The following is a 25,694-nucleotide window of genomic DNA, read 5'->3' on the forward strand; positions in this document are numbered from 1 at the left end:
CCACGCCGGCCAGAGTCCCCCTTGCCAGACGGCGAGGCTGCAGGTGCTCACTCTGTTTGGGGACAGGGACCTTTCTGAACAATCTGTGTGTCTTCCATGGCTCCCGAGGTCAGGACCCGGCGTGAGCGCCTCTCCTCCCCCGTGTACGTCTGAATTGTGTGCCCCGACAGGTGCTGTGGGGACAGAACACCTCCCTGCCCACAGCTGTCTTGTCAGGCCACAGGCGTCGGCCCTCTGAAGAAGGTCCTCACGGGGCCCACGGTCCACAGGTGTAGGAGACAGCTTGTTCTGGGGTACAGGGACCATGGGCCCTCACCCCGGCAGCACCCCTCCTCTCAGCTCTCCACAGTGTCCGTCTCCGGAGAGGGAAGGATGGGGAGCCCCTTCTGCTCCAATGCTGTCCTTATTTGCTCCTTTCCTCGAGGTGCGGTCAGGTTCCACAGGCAGCTCTGCTTCTCCGTGAGCGCAGCAGGGGTCTCTGGGCTGGCTCGCAGTGTCAGGGCCTGGGCTCCCTGAGGACCGGGTGCCCTCCTTCCCGCACCTCCTTCCTCTGAGGAAACCCATGCTTTCCGGGGCCAAGTCCAGCCCCATAGGATCTGTATGCTGTCATTATTTGTTTATTGTTTGCTTTTCATTCTGTGACAATTACGTATCTGTACATTTCAATCTTTTATAATCCTCTATATCTAGAAGGCAAATAGCGTGTGAGAATGCAGTTGTATCCTCTTTGATCTCTGAGGACGATGATTAGTCTAATAGCTTCTTATTTCCCCTCTGTAGGTGTTAAACCTTTCGGAAAAGAGATATGACCTGACAAAGCTTAACCCAAAGGTATGGATCTTAACCCTTTATATTCTGAGTTTTGTTAAATGTCCCTGATGCTTGTCCTGCTCGTGCAAAAAGGGTTTGTAGCAAGTCTTTGTGGAATATGACTTAATGAGGGGTACTAGGAACTGTTCATATCCACGGCTTATTTTTTTTTATTAACACTTTTTAGTTTGAAATAGTTGTAACTTCACAGGAAAATGCAAAAATAATACAGGGAGATCCCACATACCCCTGCCCCAGTCTTCCCCAGTGGTATTGTCTTGCATAACTTATAGTAAAATATTAATGCCAGGAAGTTGACATTGGTACCGTCCACAGATTGCATGCAACTTGCACTGGGTTTACGTGCAGCAGCTGTGAGTGTGTGTGTGTGTGTGTGTGTGTGTGTGTGTGGTGTGGTTCTGTGCCATCTCAGATATGTAGATTTGTGTCACCACCACTGCGATCAAATCCAGAACATTTTCACCTCAAAGATCTCCCTCCTGCCACCTCTGTACATTCATGCGCTCCCTCTCCATCCATTATTCTTTTTAACAGCAAAGATTTAGGGGGAAATTTTTAAGATTGCATAAGCATAAGTTATGGTATATATGTTATATATATGCATACTGTATTCCATATGTTGGAATATTTTGCAGCCATTAGGATAAAAAAAAATAGTAGCATGGTGAATTGCCTGTTTTAATGCTACTTAACAAGGGCAGAATATAGAATTTATGTATATGCTAAATGTACATAGAAAAAGAGTGTAAGGGATTCACCAGAATAGGCTTTTGCTCTGACTGGTGGAAGGGGTGTGTGCCTTTCCCTGCTTCCAGCAGTTTTCTGAATTTTTCCATCATTTTACACAATTTCTACTGCTTTTATAATAAGATGGAACTCTGCCTTCCCCTCCCGTCTTAAAAAAGTAAATGGAAAGCAAAAATAACATCACTGCGTGGCCCTCAGGTTTAGAGCTGGAAATGTGTCAGGTGGTTCAGAGTTGCTGTGTTTTGCCCACAGACCTGCCAGGTTCCTTATCTCGGGATGATGACTTTCTTTGTTCCTGAATTGTAACCGAGGTTTGAAGGCCTCCCTCCCTCCCTCCTGGGCACATTCCTCTCCTTTGGGGAGTGTCACGTGTGATAGGCATCTCCCTCTGAGAAGTTATCTGCCCTTTGTGTGGAGGAATGGCTCTCAGCGTTTTCCCAAACTGCGACTTTAGTCTGAAGGGAGGAATTTTGGCAGCCCCTGCCAAGAACTCCTGTTTCAGATCTTGCCAGGCCTGGGCCTCTTCCCCATGAGCCACGCACCATTAGCGGCTCCCGAAAGCCCTTTCTAGAATTGTCATTCCAGCTGCAGAAAAGCAGATAAGACCCGAGAGTAGATGTCTCGTGGGGAAAACATAATCCTTCATATTTTTCTTTCCAGTAAAGGAGCCATAATTCCCACTAAGTTTTAGAAAAGGAGCATGCAGCATTGTTCTTTACTCTAACATGAAATATTCTGGTAAATAAAAAAAACCGTCATGAGATGGCTTCATAGGGCTTCTGGAGATGGACACCAGGAAACCTCCTCTCTCTCCCCGCAGATTCTGGACGTGGGCTGGCCAGAGCTGCACGCGCCGCCCCTGGATAAGGTGTGTACCATCTGCAAGGCGCAGGAGGCCTGGCTGAACAGCGACCCCCAGCACGTGGTCGTCATTCACTGCAGGGTGAGCACCTGCTTGGGGGCCCAGGGGGCCCACCTTTTCACTCTAACTTCCAGCTTCTTTAGGGGTTTGTGGTTAGGTTTTCATACTTATTTAAAGTGGGGGGGGGGGGGAAAGAGTCATCTGGCCTCCCAGAGTGTGGCTTCAGAATGTATAGGATAGAGGTCCCTGAATGCATAGCTGCACATGGTGAAGCTAAGGTTAGGGACCCCTGGGAGCAAATCCTTTCATTTTCATGCATTTTTGTTTTTCATGGGAAGCGCTTTTTAAAGAGTGAAGGGGGCTATTAAGATGCGCGGCATTGGGCTCTGTGCCGCCTGAGTTACGCTAGCCGATTGGCTTGACCTTGCGGGCAGGTCGCTGCTGCAGCAGTCGTATGGTCCTTTCCAAGCAGGTCAGCCCGAAGGGGACGTGACATGTCTACCCTTGCAGGGTGACCGGGGCTGGCTGTGAGCACGGCAGCGCACCGTCCTGGCTGCCCTGACCTGCTTTGCACCCCTCCCTCCTCCTACCGCCCTCCCATCTTCCGGAACCTACCTCCCCTCTTACTTCTCCAGTTTCTCAACTGCCTTGGACTGTTCGTAGCCTCTTCCTGCGCTACCCCGGATTCCTCAGATCTGATCTGTTTTCCCAGACTCCTTGAGCTCATGCAGCGTGTGGGAGGAATGCTTTGAGAAGGGGGTCGGGGAGTGCAGTGGCTGGGTCTCTGTCCCAGAAGAAGGGGGCTGCTCCCTGCTCTGTATATTTTACACCAAATTCTTATGACCATCAGGGCATCTCGAAAAAATAGACTCTTCCACCTTAAAGTGTTTCTTCCTTCAGATTTTTCACACTCAAAAACTGCACAAAAACCCTTTGCGTTAGGGACCTTAGTGTAAAAGAACCTTCCCTTCGAATGATCAGACTTTCTGTGTGAGTCTCCTGCAGGGGCACTGAGATCTGCCTGTAGAATAAGGAGGGTAGACAGTGGCTGACCACGTTCAAAGCTCCCACACTTGGGGCATTTGAGGGTCACTTGGCCCGGAGGAAAAGCCACTGGGTGCACACAATGCGTTTGCTGCTCTCTGCTTTTATTCCTTATTCTCACATCTAACTCGATTACATTCTCCCTCAGACAGGCAGGGAGTCCCTTTAGTTCTCTTACTAAATTAAGTTAACCAGAGCTTTTATTCAAGGACTGTGTTATATTAAGGAGCTTCTCTCCACATTTGTGTTTTGGTGAAAACTTAAAGAAAGAGACTTTTTTTTTTAAAAAAAACAATTCTTGTCCATTAAAAAAAAGGTCTGTATTTTTCATTGGGCTTGGCTTGATGATTTTGACACAGTGAAGATAATACTGATGGGCCACTGTTGCCTGAGATCCCTTCACAGGCCTGTGAAGCAGGGGTCCCTAACCCACCCGGAACAGCTGCAGTGCCTGACCCTAGGGAGAAATGCCCGCCCGGTGCACCCCGACCTGCTGGCAGCTGTGTCTCCAGAGGATTCTGGTCCCTGGACCTTGAGACGCAGCCCCTTCACCACGCATTCCATTTCAGTTGTTCAGTTTTTTAAGGAAACAAATTATAATATTATTTACAACATCCGGGCCACAAATGATGAACTTAGCTCACAGAGTTCTCTAAAACGTGTCCCTCTTCTAAACTACGCTTGCCTCTTGGGAAAAGTCTTGTTAGTGGGATTAAACTGGAACACGTTGAAACTTTTGGGGAACAGTTTGCTTATCTCTTGCCCTAATTCTGGTGGCCTATGAACCCTTTCCGAGATGAACTAGAAAACATGCCATGAGAGAGAAGCCCTCTTGTGACTTGAACTTACAGATGTTGACATTAAGGGAAGTTCATCATCGTTGCTGCGGGGGTGAGATTGCTGACTTTCCCCAAAACCTGCCAGCCCTGCAGAATGTGTTCTTCTTGCCAGTAGTGCCAGGAATACCATCTTGGCCTGGGGAGGGCAGACTAAGGCCAGACTGTCAGAGCCCTGTCTCCCTGCTGGATACAAAGGGTGGTGTTTGTCCCCAAGTCCCCCCTCACACTAGTTTTGAGTAGAAATAGCCTGCGGTTCTTCTGGACAGTTTCACCCACGTCCACACGGTTTAGTCTTGAGCTGTTGGTGGGGGATACTCGCTGCGACTTGTGTAGTCAGCGATTCTGATTTTTGTTAAGAACAGACAAAAGCTGTTCAAGTCCTAAAGAATGTTGTTTGTGCTTGAGGACTTCCAATGCTGGAGATGGGGCCAGTGAAGCCGCCCCGCGTGCCTGACTTGACGGGGCTGTTGTTCCCTGCAGGTGAATTTATACAAGAACCATACTAGTAGCTGCGCAGTTACAACTGCGGGTGCCAGGGTTCAGCAGTGAAGGACTGATGGTGTGTCTGCACTGAGTTTCTGTAAGGCGCGCCCTTGGTGTTCATGAGACAGAGAGGAGAACGCTCCTGGGTGACAGTCACACACCAGATTTGGACCTGAATTTCCCCCATCGTTCCCTTTCAGGAACAGACGTACGATCTGCACGTTGTTGACACAGCCATGGTGGCTCATGGGATTCTAGATCAGGGGTTGCTGGCTCTTCTTGAAAGACCCAGACAGGACTTTCAAGGCTTTGGGGCACCACAGTCTACTTCCACCTGCCACTGCCATGTGGAAATAGCCCCTGCTGCCCCTAAACAAACAGGCGTGCTGGGTCCCAATCAAACTTTATTTATGAACACTGACATTTGAACTCCATATGATTTTCATGTGTCATTGGAATATTATTCTTTTGATTTTTCTTCAGCTGTTTAAAAATGTTAAGACGGCTCTTAACTCATAGGGACACAAGTGGTGGGCAGAAGTGGCTGGTGGGCTGTGGTTTGCCGGTCACCGTTCTGGCTCATGGCAGTGTGTTTCAGAAGGTGGCAGTCCACGGTTCTGGTTGAGGTGGCCTGTCACAGAGCTGCGGTGCTTCCAGACACCTTCTCCCGTTGGCACTGTTGGTCCGAGGTCCTGCCGGGCTGCCTTGTCTGGGCCGTGCATGTCTGTGATTACAGATTGAGTGATGCATTTTCCATGACGCTGCCTCGGACGGGGGGTCCCCTGTGTGTGACAGGGCAGGGCTGGGTAGGTGGTGCCAGTGACGCTGGCAGCACCCTGGGATCTGCTGTCCTGCTACTCTGGACTTCTCCGGGCTCTGTGTGCAGCCCTCAAAGCCCTCTCAGCCTGTGAGTGGGGCGTTCGGGTCTCTCTCACCTGGGTGATTAAGTCACGCTAATTGCTTCCGCCCAACACAGTTTTTTCCAGCCTCGCTGGGAAATGAGGAACTGACTGGCCGCCTCTGTGCAGACCTGCCCTCGGGGGTGTCCTCGGATGTCCCGGCTAGCACCTGCTCCTGCCATCAGCACCCCATATGTGTGTTCTCTGCCGAGTTGGTTGCTGCCGTCCCCCAGGACAGGGACCGGAGGAGGGTAGCGCTGGCTTCCCCTCCGAGGCAGCCTCTTTGCCATCCTGTGAATGAACGAGTGCTTTCCTGTTCTAATGACCTCGCTTGTCTCCTGCAGGGCGGAAAGGGACGCATCGGCGTGGTCATATCATCTTACATGCACTTCACCAACGTCTCGGCCAGGTAGGAGGGAAGCGTCCTCACTGCCGCGGGCATCGGGGTGCTCTGAGGCTGGGTGGGCGGGAGGCGGTCAGCCTGGGAGCTGACCTGGAGGCCGAGGCTCGTGTCCCTGGTGCCTAGAAACTCAGCTGCAGCTAAGGGTTTACACTGGTGAGAAAGATGCTTTCGTAGGTGTGCAGTGATTCACACTGAAGACTTCATGGAGGCGTCCAAGATAAAGTGAGTGCACTGTCAGTCTCTGACAAGAACGATAGGGGCAAACATTACCGTTAGTGAAGAAGAGCAGTGCTGTCTCACTGGATGCCTCAAATTCTGTACACAGCCATGGCCACGGCCGCCATGGCTTGCATGCGTGGCTGCCACGTTTGTATGCAGTGGGCCTCTGGGAAGCACTTTGCATGTTTCCTTTTTCTTGCTCAATCCTCCCAGGTAATCTAGGAGCGTGCGGTCATTGCTCCCACTTCACAGATGAGGAAACTGAGGCTTGGTGGACTTAGGCAGCTTGCTCATGATCTCATGGCCCGTGAGCGGGAAGCCTGGTCTGGCCCGGTTCTCAGGAGGTGCTGCCGTGGGCGAGTGGGTGCCGCCAGCAGGAGGCCGGTCCCGTCCACTGGGGACGACAGGCACCGCGAGACCAGTGAGTGAGGCAGCGGCCGCGTGCCAGCCCTCCTGGCGCTGGCCGTGCTGGTGGACCCAGATGCCCTTTCCGAACACACGTCTCCACTCACACTGAGACCCAGTTCAGAAATATCATTCTTTATGGGTTTTGCATCTGCGTTGGCTCTCTCTGTTCAATGGCCACTTTGTGAAGCATGAACTACTCCGTTCTGAGGAAATACAAGCCTATTCATATTAGCCGATAAACCCTTTCCTTTCTAGCGTTAAGGAGTGAAATTTGACTTTCCAAATGTTTTCTCTGGAAACAAATTGGGGAGCCCATTGCCTGCCAGGCAGGAAACCCAACCCCAGCGCAAAAATTAGATCCTTTCTTGGTGATAATAAGTACTTGTGTGTGTGCCAGACAAATTGAGATTCCTGGTCACGTCACATCCCTCTGCTAAGCCAAAGACATTTGGTCAGAGAGCAGATTTCACCTGCTCACAACAGCGCAGCTCTGTCTGGAACCAGAGTTCCACGCGCCACGGGCAGTCCCGGCATCTTTGGAAAGCATGGAGGCTAAGCTTTATTCACTTAAAGCTTATCAATGACACTCTCTCTAAACGCAACACTTTTTCTGAATAATCGAAGTCTGTCTCAGCTGCACGTGTCAGGCAATTCACATGAAAGGCTCTAAGCCTCAAGGTCCTCACCTGGGAAGCGGGGATGATGGCTGTGCCTCACAGGGTTTTGTGACAATCAATGTGTCGTTTCGTGTAAGACAGTTGGAACAGCATCGGTGCTGGTCTTAGCTGCTGTTAATGCTGCTGGTACTAGTAGGAGTAACAGTATTAAATGCTCCTCACTAAAATGAAGTGACATCACCTGGACTTTTGTAACCTGCTTTCCTAAATTAACGCTCTTTCCTAAACACCTCCCCTGACATCATTTTAGTGGCTGCAGTAGTTCGCCATTCGATGAATAGAATATTATGTATTTTAGCATTTACCAATTCTGCCTATCCAGGTTGTTTGCAGTTTTTCTTTAGAATTTCAGTTGCTTCCGTCTAATGATCTGGTACGCTAAAGCATGCCGTGATAACAAATTCTCCTCAATACATCTTTGATCATTTCTACTATTTTCCCCTTAGATACTGTTCTCAGAAGTAATCATAGGGAGCAGACGTTTTTAAGGCCTTTGTCACAAACTGTGTCCAGATCAAAGCAGACACTTCAAATCACAAAGTAAAGTAGGAAGAACATTCTGGTACCAGCACCAGAAAGATAAGAGTTCATAAACATGGAGTTGGTGCTAATATTATGAATACTGATAACAATATTAATGCTGAACATAAACCTTGACCAAAATGCATTATCAGCATTTAATAAAACAAGTGAATTCCAGAAAAAGGAATACTTTTAAATGTATAGGTGAGGGACTTCCCTGGGGGTCCAGTGGTTAAGACTTCGCCATCCAATGCAGGGGGGTGTGGGTTTGATCCCTGGTCGGGGAGCTAAGATCCCACATGCCTCACAGCCAAAGAACCAAAACAAAAAACAGAAGCAATATTGTAACAAATTCAATAAAGACTTAAAAAAAAATGGTCCACATCAAAAAAAAAAATGTATAGGTGAATATGTAACTATACTTTTTACTCTGAAAAACTTCTGTGCTCTGTATGTTAAATATTCAGTGCTTAAGTGACCCTTGCTTTTGCGCACCCCTGCCAGCCCAGCCCCTTATTTAGACAACGTTATTATTTTAGATGGTTATTTAGATAGTGAGGACAGCGGGCCTGTGCCCACAGGTGAGACACGGCAGGCAGGTGACTCTCCCACCTGCCGTACATGCTGCACAGAAAGTGCCACATCCTAGGATCGGGCGCTGCTGTTTCAGGGGGGACTCCAGACCCTGCAAGCCTGGCTTCCACTTGGCCCTGAACGTCTTCCTGGGGGAGGTGAGGCCCTAGAAGAGATGCTAAAGTGGATATGCTCGGGGAGGGGCTGTAGCAAAATGGAGCTCTTAGTGGGTGCCAGCCACTCAGAACAGCCTCGGGGCCTGTCTCACGTCACTCCCCCCAACCCGGCCCCCTGCGGTGGCCCTGGAGTTAAAGCGTGTGCCCTCTCTCTCTCTCCTCTCTGCTTCCCCAGTGCTGACCAAGCCCTCGACAGATTTGCAATGAAGAAATTTTATGATGATAAACTCTCAGCTTTAATGCAGCCGTCCCAGAAACGGTATGTATCTGTCCCAGAGCCAGAGTGAAAAGGTGAATGAGATTTTACATTTAAAAGCGTGTGCGTGGGGGTGGGATGAATTGGGAGATTGGGACTGACGCACATACACGACCCTGTGTAAAACGGAGAGCTAGTGGGAACCCGCTGTAGAGCGCAGGGAGCTCAGCCAGGTGCTCTGTGGTGACCTGGGTGGGTGGGATGGGGAGGTCCAAGAGGAGGGATGTACGTATACATGTAGCCGATTCACGTCGTGGTACGGCAGAAACCAACACAACATTGTAAAGCGGCTATACTCCAATTAAAAAAAAAAAAAATGTAGGGACGGAAGACGCACCTCCCCTGACCAGCCAAGGTTAGGAGGGCAGGGATGGTCGGTGTCAGGTGGTGAAGGATGAGCCACCCTGCGTGTGGGTGCCGGGGGGCCCCTGGCTGGCTCCGGCGTGGACGCAGGGCTCCCTCCCCACACGCTCAGCATCGGGTCTTCCGAGCTCTCTGCTGGTGTTGGTGCCATTACTGTATTGGGACTGGTTTCTGTCTCCTGGTCCGGGGTCTGTGCACTGTGTCTGGGTGGCAGATGTTCCGGGCTTTGCAGGTCACGTGGTCTCTGTCACGGCCACTCTAACAGAGGGTCTGTGGGCAGGAGGAAGCGAGTGAGAGCAGCTTATGTCCGATAAAGCTGTCGACACACACAGGTTTGCTGTTGGCCAGCTTCAAAGGCCCGGGAGTCTTCTCTCTCCTCGGCCTCCCCTGGCCCACCTCCCCTCCTCCCCTGCTCGGCGTGGCCCCTGGCAGATGCTGCAGAGGGACCCTGGGGAGCAGACTTCCTCTTGCTGCCTGCTCCCAGGCGAATCCGCGCTGTCACCAGGCCCAGGTGGAGAAGGACCAGAGGAGGGTCAGGTGCGTGGCCTGAGAAGAGCCAGCAGCCACGTGCTTTCCAGACCCACTTCTGCAGATGGGGGCAGGGAGCCAAGAACACTGCATTTTTATTTTAAAGCAAATGGCAGGGCATTTGCACAAGAATTGTCCGGGCAATTGCCGAGATGGTTTTCCTGCATGTCGCATCTTTTCCCCCAGTGCCAGGGGGCTGGGCCAGCGGTCTTGGGGGGACTGAAGGTTCCAGGAGGCAGGTCACAGGTATATTTTGGTCAAGAGCCGAGTCTCAGTATTTCCACTTGGGAAAGGGGTTTCAGGGACCACCAAGAGGCACCTCCTGCTTTGTCCCGGGTGTTTCCCATGGCTGGGTCTGTTTGTGTTCAGACCAGAGTGTCTGGTGGATGTAGGACCCGTGGGTCAGAGCCTGGCCGTGCCCTGCTCTGAGCAAGGGTCCCACAGGGCATGTGAGCTGCCTGGGAAAAACCAGCATTTTATTAGTATTACAGTTAAACAGCCCTTTGATCTATTTCGAACCATTAAGTGTCATTTCTTGGTTGAGCAGTTTCCAGAATGGTTACATTCATGTGAGCCCCCGTGTGAGACGTGAGGGTAAACAGGGGGTTACCCACCCCCAAACTCAGCACGCACCGGGGAAGGATATGTGCCTCATTTTCTTCTTACTAACTACTGCAGCTTTTTAATACCATTGAAGGAGTGTGGAAAAAGGGAAACATCTCACTTTAACGTGCCCATGGTTCTCCTGCACCATTGAACGACAGAAGCTGTAGTATTTACATTTTATGAGGGTGGCATGGGTTAAATTTTGCATTCTGAGGCTAATCTCCCTGCACCCACAGATTAGGGGAATGCCAGCCCGCCCAGCGCCTGCATCGGAAGATGCTCGCCACCTCGTAATGAAGCGGGTGAACGACTGAGTGAATGGATAAGTCCCTCTGGAGGAATATTTGAGACCCGGAGGACGTGTGATGACCGCATTTGTGGGGAGAGGCTCAGTGGTGATGGGACCCATCGCCGTGGTCCCAAATGCCCACAGGGGGAGTGTTGCAGGCTGTTTTAGGACTGAACTCAAGAAACCATTTTAAAATCCATCTTGTGGTGAGAGCTTGGGTTTGTGGTTCAAGAAGTTTAGAGCCTCGGCAGTAAGCTTCCTCCGCCCTTCACTTAATTAATACTGGGTTTAAGAGCTCGAGAGGCAGGAGGTCCATTTGACAGGCGGCAAGTTCTCTGTCACTTTGTGCCTCACTCCTAAAAGCCACCGAGCCGTTGGCCTGCAGCAGCCCGGCCAGCAATGGCGCACTGGCGGTTGCTTGCTTCCAGCAGAATTCCTCGGGCAAGAGCCCTTCTCTCTCCCTGCACGTGTCGCCTTGAGCAAACCCCAGGAGCAGCTTGTGGAGGCCCCGGGGTAACCTCCTGCAGGGCTGATGGACCTGCTGTGTCAGAGAGGCTCCCGTTAACTTGGAGGCCCTTTCACTTTGATAAGTAATTGAAGAAAATCCTCCTACAGCATTAGTTATCGTCAGCATCATGGAAGTGTTGAGTTAAATGATGAAATACTGACCTCCTTTCCTTCTCCGCTTTTCCTTTCCTTCCGTGAAGGAGTTGGGACAAGCGGGTCCCATCACTTTGAGGTTAGTGGGGAAAACGACAGGTAACCGGCTTTTTCTTTGGGACAGCAAACCCCTCCTGAGGGTGTGAGGAAGAAAGGAGCCCGGGGAGGTCCTGGGTGGGGTCATTCCTGTGTCCCATGAGGTAGAGGGAAGGGGAGGCCAAAAGTCTGGGCATGCAGACACCAGGATTGGATTCCTGGGTGTTTCTAATAGCTGGAAAGTTCCCCAACATTACAGCATTATTTGGGTTTTGATATTTCTGTAGTTTTTGACACGATGCCTTGAGTGTCTGAAAGAACCTTGAACTCGAAGCAAGAAAGCTGCCAAGAGAAGCAGGTGTGCAGATCCTTTCTCTGAGGATGTGTCTTTTAGGCAGTGTGGCCGCTGAGGCCAGCAGGCTCCCTGTGCCTCGTGCCTTGGCCACTCCGCATGTCCTCCTGCCCCGGCTTGCAGGGCGGGCTCGAGGAGAGGGACCATCCCTCGGGGGGTCGCCTGGAAGAGGTCTGAGGTGTGTTATCCTTCCAGCCAGGCCGGGGCGGGGAAGTGCCGGGGAACGTTAGGTAACCAGCAAGCCTGGGTCTGGCGCACAGGCCAGAGCTGATGGGGCCCTGCCCACGTCTCCCCGCCTTCCGTGCTTCCCCTGCAGCTGTAGCCACACTGAGTGTATGGAGGTGACACCAGGAAGCCTTAGGGAGAGATGAGCCGACACAGTGGCTCCTTCTGCTTACAAAAGTATCATTTCACACTTGTTTTCAGGGATATTTAAGCTTATGTCAAGTACAATTCACATATTTAGGACGATTTAGGGAAACTCCACATGTAAGTTTCTGCTTTGGAAAGAGGTTATAAATAATGCAATGAACAACTGCAAATTTCAAGCTGCTTTGGAACTTGAAGGAAGTGTGTGCCCTTCTGTTAGTGCCCTGCCAGCTGCAAGCTTGGTTTCTTAATCGTACTTGCTAGCTGAGACGAAGTGGGGAAAACCTCACCCCCAGGGAGTTATTTCCCTGAAAAGAAAGAAGAGCGCAGCTGGGAGACAGGTGAGCTGTCTGACGTGTGCGGCTGTGGGAGCTGTGCTGACCAGGGAGGACTTTCTGTTTTGGGTAAGACGCTGGGATGGGCTTTGAGAGGCCATCTGACACCCTGTCTGTTCATTCATACACATCTGCCTTCAGGGCTGTGGGTGAATATCACAGAGTTGAAATCCATCCTTTCCACAATTTTCGGGAGGAACTAACTGTGAAATCCTTGCCTTTGCTTTTATTGCCTCTTATTTTCAGCCGTGGCCTGAATTTTTTTCTTTGGGAGTGATGGTGGCTCTCCAGGTAGTTTCCTGCGACACGTGCCCTGTTTACCTGTCCTCTCTCTCCCGCGGTGCAGGTGTTGGCTAGCTCCACTGCTGACTGCAGCAGCAATTACCGCTTATATTTGCAGTGAACTTTGTTGTTGTTATCGGGCGTTTTGTATGTGATGTCTTTGGGACTTAAGAACAACGTTCTCTTTTCCAGGTCACGCTCAGGTGGCCTACAGCAGAGCTTCTGAGCCTGCTTGTCAGAGGGACCGATAAGGGTGTGAAAGCGTTCTGGGAACAGCAGGATGAGGCCACGCCAATGAAAAATTCATGAAAAATTTGTTTTCCCGCACAAAGGTTTCCTTTACTCCTCCCCCATCACACGCACTCATTGGTGGTGCATAGAGAGGAGATAGGCTTAGTTTATGGCATTGAGTGTCCCCTCACCTGCTGCCATGAGCCACCAGGGGGCCAGGAGTGCCCCCTGGGCTGAGGCCACAGTCACTGGGGGAGCCAGGGCCGACGGCTGCTCAGCTGTGCGGTCTGGAGTTTCGGATTTGCCGGTAGTTGCCTGCAGGCCCTGGAGGAAAGCCCTGGAGATGAGCAAGGGGCCTGTGCTGTCCCCAGTGGCCATGGTGACCTGCCTGGGTTCTTGGTGGTGGGCTGGGGTCACAGGTGAGGCGCCCCCAGGCTTACGTCCAGCTCATTTACGTCCACCATCAGCCACAGAACTGTACTCATCACAGCTGGAAGGAAGGGACAAGGGTGCTGTCTCCACTCTGTCCATATGCTTTACAAAAGTAAGTACATATATGACCCTTGTCACCTGTCCCTCTCTTAGGAGGTGGATGGCGGGGTGATGGGGTTGGCGTGAGGTTTTCTTTAAAGGCTGTTCTGATCTCAGTCATGCCGCTAACAAGCCTTATGGTAAACTTTTGCAGTATCACAAAATCCAGAACTTGGACTCAGAAATTACACTTGTATTGCATCCTATGAACAAGCACCCAAAATGACTTTAGCTCCGCAAAGTTAGGCAGTGTAATTGCTGGAAAGCAGCACTTCACTAATAGAAAATACCGTGAAATCTAAAATAATTTTATATTTTTTCCTTCTTAAGGATGCATGTGAAGGAAGAAGTAAGTTGCATTTTATAATAACATTTTACGTCTTTGATTTACCTAAAATGTGACTCCATATAAAGCAGATTTCTCTAAAGGGCAGATGAGAAGGGCTTTTTTGCACTGGTTACATGATGGACTGTTCAGGAGGGCAGGCGTCCGTGTCCGGGTCCCAGGCAGAGGACTGGTCACTCCCTCCCTTCTGTCCCTAACCCCGTGTGAGGGCTGGCCCTTGTCTTCTGGCTCCTTCTTTGGGAGCTTGCAGGGAATCAGCTTTCTTCTGTGGTCATGCTGACACTCCACCTGAAAGAAGCGCCTTCTCGTACTCCCTCTGGCTGCTGGGCAACGGCGCCGGCCAGGCTGTGTCAGTGCAAGGGGAGGACCCCCCACGTTTGCATCAAAATGTAAAACGGAAACTGACCCTCACCCCCCTCCGTGATGCCTGGTCTGTGTGCTCATGGGTCCCTCGGATGTCGGGAGAGTGAAGGGTCACCTTGCCCAGAGAGGTCAGTGTAGAAGGAACGAGTGGCCAGGCGCCCACAGAGTAAACACGCCAGCCGGGCCCCAGGCAAGGCCGAGGAAGCGGGTTGTCTGGTGACCAGCGCTGGAAGAGGGGAGACTGCTTTCCAGAGCAGGTGGCGACTCATGGCCCCAACTCAGTGTCCGTGATCTCTTTTCCTGTGCTCATGACCCGGGGGCGGGGGGTGGGGGGTGGCCGGAGGACCCAGAAGTCTGCAGTGCGTGGCACTTAGGTGATAAAAAGTAGCTGGACAGGTCACCTGAATATTCCCGTGTCTGCACGTCTGCTGTCGAGATAGAAGATCAAATGGGAAGGCACGTGGAGCCATCTGGTGGCCAGGCTCCTGCAGCCACGGCCCGGCCACGTGGCCTCCCAGGCCCTCCAGGGCTTGCATCTGGCCTCTGTGACTCGGGTGAGGTTTTGTCCTCTTCTGAAAGGGAAGAGCCTTTTGCCACCAGGAAAATGAAAACACCGGGAGGGGCCCCTAAGCTGAAGTGAATGTTCTTTTCTAACATTTTTTTCTAAAAGAATAGATTTCAAGTAGAGTTTTTAAACTTGGGTTTTAAAATTTACTGGAAATTTTCTCTTGTTCAGTTTCCTTTGTATGCAAATTCAGCTGCTTGAGATAATGGACTGCATCTGAATTGCTGGTGTAAATTAGACATTTTAAAAAATTTAGCTGTATTTGACAAATGACATTGTGTAAATTTAAGGCTTACAGGGTTAATTTGTTACATTCACGTATTGTAATACGATTGCCATTGTAACCGTACTTAGCACCTCTGTCACGTTACAATAATAATCATTTCTTTTTAGTGGTTGAAATAATTAAGTTCTATCTCTTAGCAAGTTTGATAATTATAATACAATATTTACTACACTGTGCATTGTATCTCTAGGGCATATTTACTACTTATTGCAAGTTTGTACCCTTTAAAAATTGTCCTGTCCCCAACGCCCCCAGCCCCTGGTAACCACCGTTTTACTCTCTGTTTCTATATGTTTGGCTTTTTTAGATTCCATATATTATGAGTGATATCATGCCACAAGGAGATATCACCTCACACCTGTTAGAATGACAGTCATCAAAAAGACAAGAAAAAACAAATGGTTACGAGAACATGGAGAAAAGAGAGCCTTTGTGCACTCTTGGTGAGAATGTAAATTGGTGCAGCAACTATGGAAAACAGTACGGAGGTTCCTTAAAACGTTAAAAATAGAACTACCACACGAACCAGCAATTCCACTTCTGGGTATATATCTGAAGGAAATGATAACAGGCTCTTGAAGAGATATCTGTACTCCTATGTTTATTATAGCCTTATTCACAATAGCCAAGATATGGAAACAACTCAAGTGTCCCTCAGTGGATGAATGGATAAAGGAAATATGTGTGTGCGTGTGTGTGTGTGTATACACACACACACAGTGGAGTATTACTCAGCCATAAAATATAATGAAATTCTGCCATTTGTGACAGCATGGATGGACCTTGGGGACATTATGCTGAGTGAAATAAGCCAGAGAGAGAAAACCGGAATTTTTTTAACCTAAGCGGGCTGAGCTTGACTAGCGTTCAGTCCTAGGGAGGAGGGGGTGGTCCCTGGTCCTCCTAGGGGAGTGGACTGCGGCGGGCTGGCTGGAGGGTATGGAGGACCCTGTGCCCGCCGCACAGCCCGGTGATTCAGGGAATGCTTCCCTCCTGCGCCTGCGTGGCTCTGTGTGGTCATTAGCGATGCACGGAGATGTCGGATGTCGTAGGGTTTGGCTCTGCTCCGGAGTCTCACACTCCGGGTGGCGGGAGCGGCCGAGGCCAGACAGCATCTGAGAGCTTGGCAGGTCTGTGCCCGCTCGGGGTCGCAGCTGCCACCTGGTGCCCCGGGAGGAACCAGTGAGGCAACGCTTCCAGCGTAGAATCTTCTCTCTAGGCCGCCAAGCACCCACGCAGGGCGCGGGGCCGTCGGCATGGCACGCAAGGCTGTGTGTGGTATTCAGAGAGAAGGCAGGCCTCCCGGCACACGGCAGACGTACACTCTGCCGCTGAGATGGGCCTTGAGGAGGGAGGGCGCAGAGAAGCCAGAAGACGGGAGGGCAGTGCAGCTCAGGGGGGCTCGTGCCCTTTATGGCAGGGGCGGCTCTCACAGTGAGATGCGGCATCCGAAGGCTCCCTGTGGGCTGCGGGTGCGGACTCCAGCCTCCCACTAGGCTTCCTAGTATGAGCAGGAGGTGGGGTGGGTAGGACGAGAGTGAAGCCGAGTGGCCTTCGTGCCTTCAGAGGTGTGGTTTGGTTCAGAGAGAATGCTCATGGGACGGCAGGTCTCTTGCGTTCCCGTTCTCCGCGGGGAGACCGCGACAGCCCCGTGGCCTAGCCCTGCCTGGCTGTGGGTTCCATGGACAGAGGCAATGCCACCTGCACTCGGGGTGCAGAGCAAGAGGCGCCGCGTGTGAGGGCTCGCGCTCAGGAGGCACCCTTGGTTGTGCTTCCAGGCCATTGGCCACGTCAGTGTGGAAGGCCCAGAGGTGCCCTGTGGGCTGTGGGCTCGGCCGTGCTCTGCAGGGCGTGGGCCAAGGCCTGGGGTGCGTACACCCTCCTCGCTGCGAGCGGTTAGGATGGGTTCTCTCCCAGAGCCCCCGGAAGAGCAGGCAGGTTTCCTCGTTTCCCTCCGGCCCCACCTGGGCTCGGGAGCTGTGTGTGCAGGAGCCCTGAGCTGGCTGCCCTTCGCAGGTACGTGCACTTCCTCAGCGGGCTCCTGTCGGGAACGGTGAAGATGAACGCCTCGCCCCTGTTCCTGCACTTCGTCATCCTGCACGGGACCCCCAACTTCGACTCTGGCGGAGGTGAGTGTCTCCCACGGGGTGAGGGTCTCGAGACATGCCGCCTGGCGCTGGCCCTCAGTTCCGCGTGTTGATAGCCGATTCTGCGTGTCTTTCAGCGTGCCGGCCCTTTCTCAAGCTCTACCAAGCCATGCAGCCTATGTACACGTCGGGGATCTAGTAAGTGTGGCTGCTTTCCTGGGGGCCTCCGGAGGGCCCGGGGGGAGGGGGCCCGCTCCCGGCTGCCTCTCCCTCTGGAGGGGTGAGGGGGGGAAGCCAGGTGAGCCAAGGGCAGGGGACAGAAGGGGAGCCGTGGGTGCAGTGCCCCCGTCATCCTGCCCAGCAGGTGTCTCGCTGCGGTCACACAGTCGGCTCTGTGAAGGGACGTGGACGCTGGGACCTGGGGGAAGGAGAGGGCCCCGCACACCGTGTGGAAGTAGACACATCGGGGTCTTGGGACAGGGCCACGGTGGTCTCCCTTTCTCTCCCCTTTGCAGTTTAGACAAAGGTCAGGCAGACATTTCCAGACTATGTACTAATTCTAGACTTATTTGCTTTGCTTTTTTTGTTTGGAGAAGCGTTTTATGCACATCAATGGAAAATGAATAAAGGTAAAAAATGTTCTTAGCATCGTGTCATCACTCAGAATGAACTGTTATCACGTGTCTGGACTCCTGTTGGACCCAGGCACCTGTGACGCTTGGACAGCCTCACCCTCTGCTTACCACAGAGGCTGCTGGCACCAGCACGCCAGTACCCTACGCTGCGTGCTGCACCGTGCACGGGCCTGGGGTGGGCCGGCGGGCGCTGGCTGTGATGTTGCTATCAGGACCCTGCCTGGCCCTGTTGCTTTTTCATACGTTCTTTGGACTCATTTTCATAGGAGAGAGTCTGAGGAATTGGATTCCTGGGCCAAGCGGGATATTTTGTCTAATTTCAGTTGTAGGGTTGCTTTTCTCAGAATGTATTCTTTCCATTAAATCATGAAATCGCCTAATGATGTACCTTCTCATTTATTCCAAAGCAACGTCGGCCCGGAGAACCAAAGCAGGATCTATATCGCCATAGAGCCAGCCCAGCTTCTGAAAGGGGACATCATGGTGAGTGTCACGGCCTTGCCCCTGCTCCCAGTAATCACACCTGGAAAGGTAAAAACAAGTTCATCTTAAAGCAAGAACATGAAACCCACCTCCCACCCTACCCCTGCCCCGAGAAAACCTGCGGGAAGAATGGAAAGTAGCCTTTGCCTTAAGGCAGTTGGTTAATTTTCTGAGTAAACCTATTTTAATAAAAGGAACAGAACAAATTGGTAGAGCCGCTTGCTGTGTGCACCCTTGAAATTAAAGTCGTAAGTCAGCCACTGCGCTTCCCAGGGCTCCAGTTACCTGACCACAATGTGCAGTTTTTTAAAAAATAATTAATTAATTAATTAATTAATTAATTAATTTTTGACTGTGCTGGGTCTTCGTTTCTGTGCGAGGGCTTTCTCTAGTTGCGGCAAGCGGGGGCCACTCTTCATTGCGGTGCGCGGGCCTCTCACTGTCGTGGCCTCTCTTGTTGCGGAGCACAGGCTCCAGACGCGCATGCTCAGTAATTGTGGCTCACGGGCCCAGCCGCTCCGTGGCACGTGGGATCTTCCCAGACCAGGGCTCGAACCCGTGTCCCCTGCATTGGCAGGCAGACTCTCAACCACTGCGCCACCAGGGAAGCCCACAATGTGCAGTCTTAACATGACCTAGGCCTTCCAGGGGTAGGCATAGACATAAAATGTTTATTTATCGTTAGTGGCCTGGGTGGGAGATACAGCTAGTGTATTGCAGCTTGGTTTATGACTGAAACAGTGATTTCTCCAGACAGTTTTGATTCTTGGGGTGCTGCTTCTTGGGGCAGAAGCAGCACCCTGCCCTGTTCCACCTTTGCCTTTTATCTATCTTGAATATAAAAGTGTCTAAAATAAGAGAAATTTGTCTGAAATAAGGAAAACCTTTAAGGCACGTGTGGGCTTCCCGCAGGCATAGAATAGCTCTCCTGTAATCTGTTTGAGGCCCAGGAGGACACCCCGTGACAAGAAGATACGATGGTTCACAAGTTGGCTGTTTAATTATTTTAAGTGGCTCATCCAGAGTTTTTGAGGAGTCTCGTTAACTTTTCCTAATATTTTGGGGTTTCCACCCTTTCTTTGTGGTTGGCGAACTCCCACCTTGCCCCATCCTGCGTTCTCATGAAGCTCAAGTCAGCGAGGTTCACAGAGGTAAAGATCCTGGGCACATTCACAGCTGATGCCCCCTTTGCGGGCTCCCCAGGGGCCGCCCCTTCCACTTCCAGGCCTCAGGGGTCTGTGTCCAGAGAGGGGTCTGCAGGCCCAGAAGGCGCATGAGGGGGAATAAAAAGCAGACCAAGAGCAAAACGGCTCCGTTTCCAAGTCACCACGTTGAGCACTTGACAATCATGGTGTTCCACCCTCCCCGCGACCTTGAGATGGAAGAGCCGGTGTCCCGTTTCATAGGTGGGAAGGCCGAGGTGCAGGGTGGTTGCTAGGTTTCCACGAGCCTGTTTTCCCAGCCACGGTGCGGCACTGCCACGAGGAAGGAGGCCTTGGGGCTGGGTTCTCCTTCCTGGCTCTGCACAGCAGCTCGTGGCCTCATCTCTGTGGTTAGGAGGGAGGGGAGGGACGGGGCAGGGGAGGGGTGCCCCCGCTCTTGTGCTTCTCTACCCAGCATGCAGCCCTGGCCGAGTCTCCTTGGACCTCCCGGGGCTGTTGGGCAAAGGGCTGAGCACTTATTGGGCACCTGCTGTGTGCCGGGCACCAACCAGGGCTTTTACCTGGCTGTGGCTCTTGTCTGCTCACCAGCTCTGTCCTCTGGGTCTAGTATTCCAGCTTGAAAAGGGAGGCCAAGAGACCCAGAGCGGCTGAGAGAGGGCGGAGGTGCTGTTGGGACGTGCGCCCAGCTGGGCATTGCCCCTGGCCTGGGAGAGGGCTTGGAGTGGGCATTGCCAGGCTGGGTGTTCCCTGGGGTCCGTGATGAGTAGTTGGCCGAGTCCCTTTGTGATGATCCGAGGGAGGGGCTCCCCCTCCAAGAAAGAGCACCTGAATGTGGGCTGGTGGCCGCAGGGTCTTCCCGAGGCAGCAGGAAGTTGCCAGTCCAGAGGCCCGCGGTGGTGAGTCACCGCATCTGCCCCGTCTCCCTGCTCCCCCTCCCTCCTCCTTCCTCCATCCTTCCCTCTTCCTCCTTGCCTCCCTCCCACTGTCTCTTCCCTCCCTCCTTCCTTTTGTACTATCACTTTATTTGCCCAGAGGTCCCGTTTTGAATGTCTTGAGCTTTCTGAACGTCTGACTTGGGCCCCAGCACAGGAAGGAAGGGAGGGACGGAGGGACATCTTTGTCCTGAAGGAGCGTGGCGGGGGAAGTGGGCGTCTCGCAGCAGGGGGATCCAGAGAGCGCCGCAGGGTGGGTCCTGACGGCTGAGGCCGCCGGCCGGGAGGTTCAGGTGGAAGCGCCCTCAGGGTTGCGCGCGAGGCCCTGGGCTGGGGGTGCAGCAGTCCCTAGGCGTTGAGGATGCCCTTGTGGGAATTGGTTGTCCTGGGAGGTTGAAGCCAGATCGTGCAGGGCTTGGATTTTGCCGTTTTCTTTTGGGAAACGTGGTGTTAGCAAAGCTCTTTGCTGTGTCCTGAAAATGCCCTGAATCACCCCTTGAGAGTAACCCTCATAGGACTGTGACTTAGAGGAGTGGTGAGAATGCGGGGGACAAAGCCCTTGGTCTCGAGCGGAAGGAAGGAAGCCCCGCAGCTACATACGTGCGACAGCAGGTTGGGAGCCGCAGGCCCACCAGGGGCACCGCGCAGCCGGACAGGCCTTGGGTCCCACGCCTGGGCTCCCACCCGGTCTACGGCTTAACAGGATTGGGTGGCCTCAGACGGATCTTGCCCACGCTTGAGCCCCCTTCTGCCCCATGAGGACCGTATGCGGGCTTCGTGGGGATGAGATGAGCTGGGGCAGCCGGCGGGGGCTGAGGGCCACGCTGTGTGACCGAGGGCCCACTGTGGCTTGGCCTGGGTGTGGCCACCACCTCCCCGTCCCCCGGGCGACCGCCTCCCGTGCCTCACCGCTGTCCTAGGCCCACGTCGGCCCCGCAGCCAGCCCGCCGCCTGCGAGCAGGGTGCCTGCATAAGCGTCACGTGCACCCAGCTTCAGCTGGGATGTGGTCTGAGCAGGCGGGTGGGGTCGTTCTGAGGGGACCGGGGTGGGTGGTTGCGTTGGGCGCTGGGGAACTGGGAAGCGGGGCGGGGGAGGGGAGCGGGTGGGTGGAGGAGGTGCTGGCAGACACGCTTGGGCTCCGCGGTGTCCGCGAGCCGGTGAGGGCGCTGGGAGCCATCCCCCGGCACGCGGCGAACTTGTCGAAGCCGGCCCTGCTGCAGCAGGAAGGCACCAGCCTGGGAGTTCGGGACGCCGTTGCCTGCACGGTCTGCAGATGAAAGATGGTGCCTCTGGGCACCCATGGCCACGTGAAAGGCGCCTGTCGCCGCGTGTACTCGGCCCGTGGCTCTTTTCAGGTATATTGGTAAGTGGCTTCAAGCCAGTGGCCAAATGGGACTCGCCCTTCCCTGTGCCTGCTTTGCTACTTCTCTGCAGGAAGTCCGAAGGTGTGATTATTAGGCCCTGCTCGAAAAGTTTCATTTCCAGCGGACACTTGTGAGTCTGCTTGGTGCTGAGTGGGGCACCCTGAAGCGCCAGCTGCGGGTGAAGCCGTCGGGCCAGCGAGGGTTTGGGGAGCACCTGCCCGAGACCTCTGGAGACACGCGAGGTGTGGGTGGGGAGGGGGAAGGGTGGACATCAGTGTGGCTAGGGGGCCGTCAGCCTAGAGCCGTCAGAGTGAGTGGACCTCTCCTCCTCGTACAGCGCTGGGAGGGGGCCCTCACGGTCACGGGAGAACAGAGGTGGGGTGCAGCACAGGCCCAGGTGGGAGGAATGGCAGGAAGGCTGGTGTGGGCCTCAGCACGTGGGCTGCACCCCTCCTCAGAGGTTCTGGGGAGGAAGCACTGGCCCCTCTGCCCGGCGATCAGCCTCCTCCTCCCCCGTGGGCACCCCTGCCTCCGCGTGCCCACTTTCCTGTCCAGGTTTTAGCAGAGGATGGTTTACACCCAACCGCCCCTGCCCTCCCTCCTCCCTCCGTCCCCGCCCTCCCTCCAGCCGCATCCCAGGGACCGCATCCCCGTGGCCGTCTCTGTGGCACTCACTGTCACGTGGGCCCTTTCTCTTTGTGGAGCCCCTCTCCTGGTCCCCCTCCGGCTCCTGGCGAGTCTCCGCGCGGGTGTCCTCTGGGCGTCCGTCTCTCCCGAGTGCTGTCCTCTTGGCCCCGTGCCTCTCTCGCTGGGTCCACGCTGCCTCTTCTGCACTTCTGCCTTCGGTCCTCGGGCCTCAGGTTCAGCCCTTGGTGCCCGCCAGCCCCCTGGCCTCCATTCTGCTGCTTTCTAGGACCGTCCCCACCTGTTCCGCAGACTCCGCATGGGCGCTCCGTCCTGGCGTCCCCTGGCTCCACTCCTCTCGTCAGTCGTGCAGGTCCTCCACCCACGTGGATCCTGAATCCCCGAGCCGTGGCCCCGTCCGAGCACGGTGTTCCACAGCCATGGCCCAGCATCCTCCCCGCGGCGGGGGAGAGGGTCCAGGCTCCTGTATGTGGCATGGGATCCCCTGGGTGTGCTGCCCCCTCAGTCACTTAGCCCCAGAGATCCTGTACCACCTGGTTTGTTCTGCACACGGCCCCATGGCCCTCTCCTCTGGGCCTTGCTAACGCCTCCCACCCGTGTCACCCGCAGCAGGCACGACTGGGGCACATGGCTGTGCCCTCCCTGAGGCCGTGTTCGATGATCCGTCATAGGTGGGTACCTCGTCTGCCTCCCTAGTGGATGCCCAGCCCTTGAGGCAGGCGGCTGACTTGTCCCAGCCTCTCCAGAGCCAGTCACTGTGCTTCTCAGGGGTGGCGGCTCACGCTTGCTGTGAGCCAAGAGGGGACCCTGTGCCCAGTGTGCCGTCGTCCCCAGCTTACTGCCCAGAGCCCGCCCCTGAAGCGGGAGTCCCTGGGCAAGTTCACACCCCAGCAAGAACTGCAAGCTGCCTCTTGCGTGAGGGGACAGCCGGCTGGATAAGCCCTGAGCGATGCTGCAGGAACCTGAGAGGTCTGGCATTCAGGTGTCCTGTCGCCATGGGGTCTCTTGAGGGGAATGTTTTGTGCCCTGAAGTCACCCTGTCTGTGAATTTTTGCTTCTGTTGGAAAGGCCGGCAAATAGGGATCTCTTCACAGGAAATGCTTAACTTGATAAAACCAGCCCCTTCCTGCACCTTTATGCATTCTTAACATGGAGTATTTTTGGACTGAATTATTATTTGATTTATACTTCCTGTGTTTACAGTTCATTTTTGTACACTCTGCACTTATTTTTTGCAACGTTATCAGATGGGAGAAGGATGATGCGGGTTACAGCTGGACATGGGAAATTTTCCATCACACAGGGTAATTTTTCCTTGCACCATTCGTGGAAATGATTACCTAGGAGGTTTAGTTTAGTTATTGATCTCTAAGAAGTCTCAAAGTAGCTCTAGCCTCTTGTATTCGTTTCCCAGGGCTGTCATGACAAAGTACCACAGACTGGGTGGCTTAAACAATAGACATTTCTCACTGTCCTGGAGGCTGGAAGTCTGAGATCAAGGTGTCAGCAGGGCTGGTTCCTCCCGAGGCTTCTCTCCTTGGTATGTAGATGGCTGTCTTCTCCCTGTGTCTTCACATCATCTTCCCTTGTGTGTGTGTGTTGTGTCTGTGTCCTGATCTCCTTCTCATAAGGACCCCAGTCCGATTGGATTAGGGCCCACCTATATAACCCTACTTTACCTTAACCACCTTTAAGACTTCAACATATGAATTTTGGGGGCACAGAATTCAGCCCATAATACCTGTGTCCATTGAATAAACCCATTCTGGAATAAACCTATTCTGGAATAAACCTATTCTAGTAAGGTTAATAGTGAAATCAGGTACCATTGGTTCTCCGGCACCTTTGGCTCTGATTTGTCATTCGTTCTCTCATTCGTTCCCCACAGCGTATGTCCTGAACCAGGTAACATGGTGGATGTGAACGTGAATCACACACAGGTCCTACTTCCAAGAGTTTAGATTCTAGCTGTTGAGTGAGATGAGCTGGCAGACCACTCTCGTGCAGGTAGAATTTGGTGTGTTCACGAGTGCACAGGGGCAGGATCTGAAGGTTCACGGGTGGGAGAGAGGATTCCAGTGCGTCCGAGGAGGAGGGTCTCTGAGGTGGTGCCGTCCGGCCTGGAGGACGGGCCCAGGGCATCCCCACACTCGGATCATAATCTCTGGGGGACACATTAGGCTGCATGATCTGTGGGCTCCTCCGAATCCCAGGGCTGTTGGTTCCACCCGAAAATGACCTCAGGGATCAACACAGGGAAGTAGCTGGGCGGCAGAACGTTCCTTGGTGTTGGCAGAGCTTCCTGGGGAGTAGCGCGAGCCGTCTCCCCTCCTGCCGTGCAGGTTGGCTCCGGTTTCCAGAGTCTCCAGGCAGGAGAAGCCCCTGGTCGCAGATGAACTGTGGGAGACCCCTGCACTTCGGTTTGCCCTGTCGTTCAGTTTTAGGGAGTCATTGCTTGGTGCGCCCCTCTGCGAATCCAGTGGGCGTTCCTTCAGTGGAGAAAGCTGCAGACGGAGAATGTTTCAGGGCCTTTTCTGTGTAAAGGTTCAAATGTGTAGGCGGTTTAATTTCTCTTCAAGAATTTGGCAACCGGTTGTGACTTGGACAGAATCCTAAGCTGCAGAGAATGCTTTTATAGGTTACCCACCCCCAGCTGCAGAGGGCTCGGCTGGGCTCTGGCGTCTGCAGAGCCTGTCTCTGCTCTGGGAAGTGGAAGGGAGCTCCCAGGGAAGGTTGACACTTTGGTCACCATCCTGTGAGGCGGGATGTTGTCCTTTGATTTTCTCCCCTCCTTGATTTTGGTAAATGTCAGCCTCGTACACAGATAAACCTGCCTCTTTCCTCATGAGGGATTCTGCATTGAGACTGGTTAACAAAGGTCACAGGGGTCCCGTTTACAAGAAGTAAGGCCTCGCCAGCACTTCGGGTTGAGAATGCTATGTGGGAAAGTGGAGGGGGCTCCGTCTGTCATTCCTTCGACTTGGGGGCTGGCGGGAGGGCTGTCACTGGGGGCCACGGTGACACCCACCCGCTGTCCAGCTTCGCCTGAACACTGCCAGCCTATCCGCGCGCACCTTCCCACTGCACCCCTGACCCGCCCGTCTTTGCGATGTGCTTGCACTGAGGGTCAGGTTTTCGAGTCCACCCCAGAACTTCTAAAGGGCAGCAGAGCCTCAGGTGTTCAGTAAACATGCAGAGCCTCAGGTGTTCAGTAAACATGCTCCTGTCGGGTGGGAGGGCAGAGGCGTTGGAGAGCGCAGCCGTGTCGTTATGTAACCTCGCTAAGGAATTTGCATGGGCCGC

At 53.4% G+C, this 25,694-nt stretch overlaps 1 protein-coding gene across 6 annotated transcripts in view; it reads left to right on the top strand.

Annotated features, from left to right (window-relative positions):
* Nucleotides 1-25,694, top strand: part of TNS3 (tensin 3) — a 234,898-nt gene that overhangs the window by 106,466 nt on the left and 102,738 nt on the right. For all 6 annotated transcript variants that reach the window (XM_082471501.1, XM_082471502.1, XM_082471503.1 and 3 more), the window contains 7 exons: nucleotides 781-831; nucleotides 2,399-2,521; nucleotides 6,050-6,114; nucleotides 8,859-8,942; nucleotides 17,098-17,210; nucleotides 17,306-17,366; nucleotides 18,211-18,286. In XM_082471501.1, coding sequence (XP_082327627.1) covers nucleotides 781-831; nucleotides 2,399-2,521; nucleotides 6,050-6,114; nucleotides 8,859-8,942; nucleotides 17,098-17,210; nucleotides 17,306-17,366; nucleotides 18,211-18,286 — 573 coding nt within the window. The remainder of the gene's footprint in view (nucleotides 1-780; nucleotides 832-2,398; nucleotides 2,522-6,049; nucleotides 6,115-8,858; nucleotides 8,943-17,097; nucleotides 17,211-17,305; nucleotides 17,367-18,210; nucleotides 18,287-25,694) is intronic.

Source organism: Balaenoptera physalus, assembly GCF_965194825.1.
Source record: "Balaenoptera physalus genome assembly, chromosome: 8".
NCBI classification, from domain to species: Eukaryota; Metazoa; Chordata; class Mammalia; order Artiodactyla; family Balaenopteridae; genus Balaenoptera; species Balaenoptera physalus.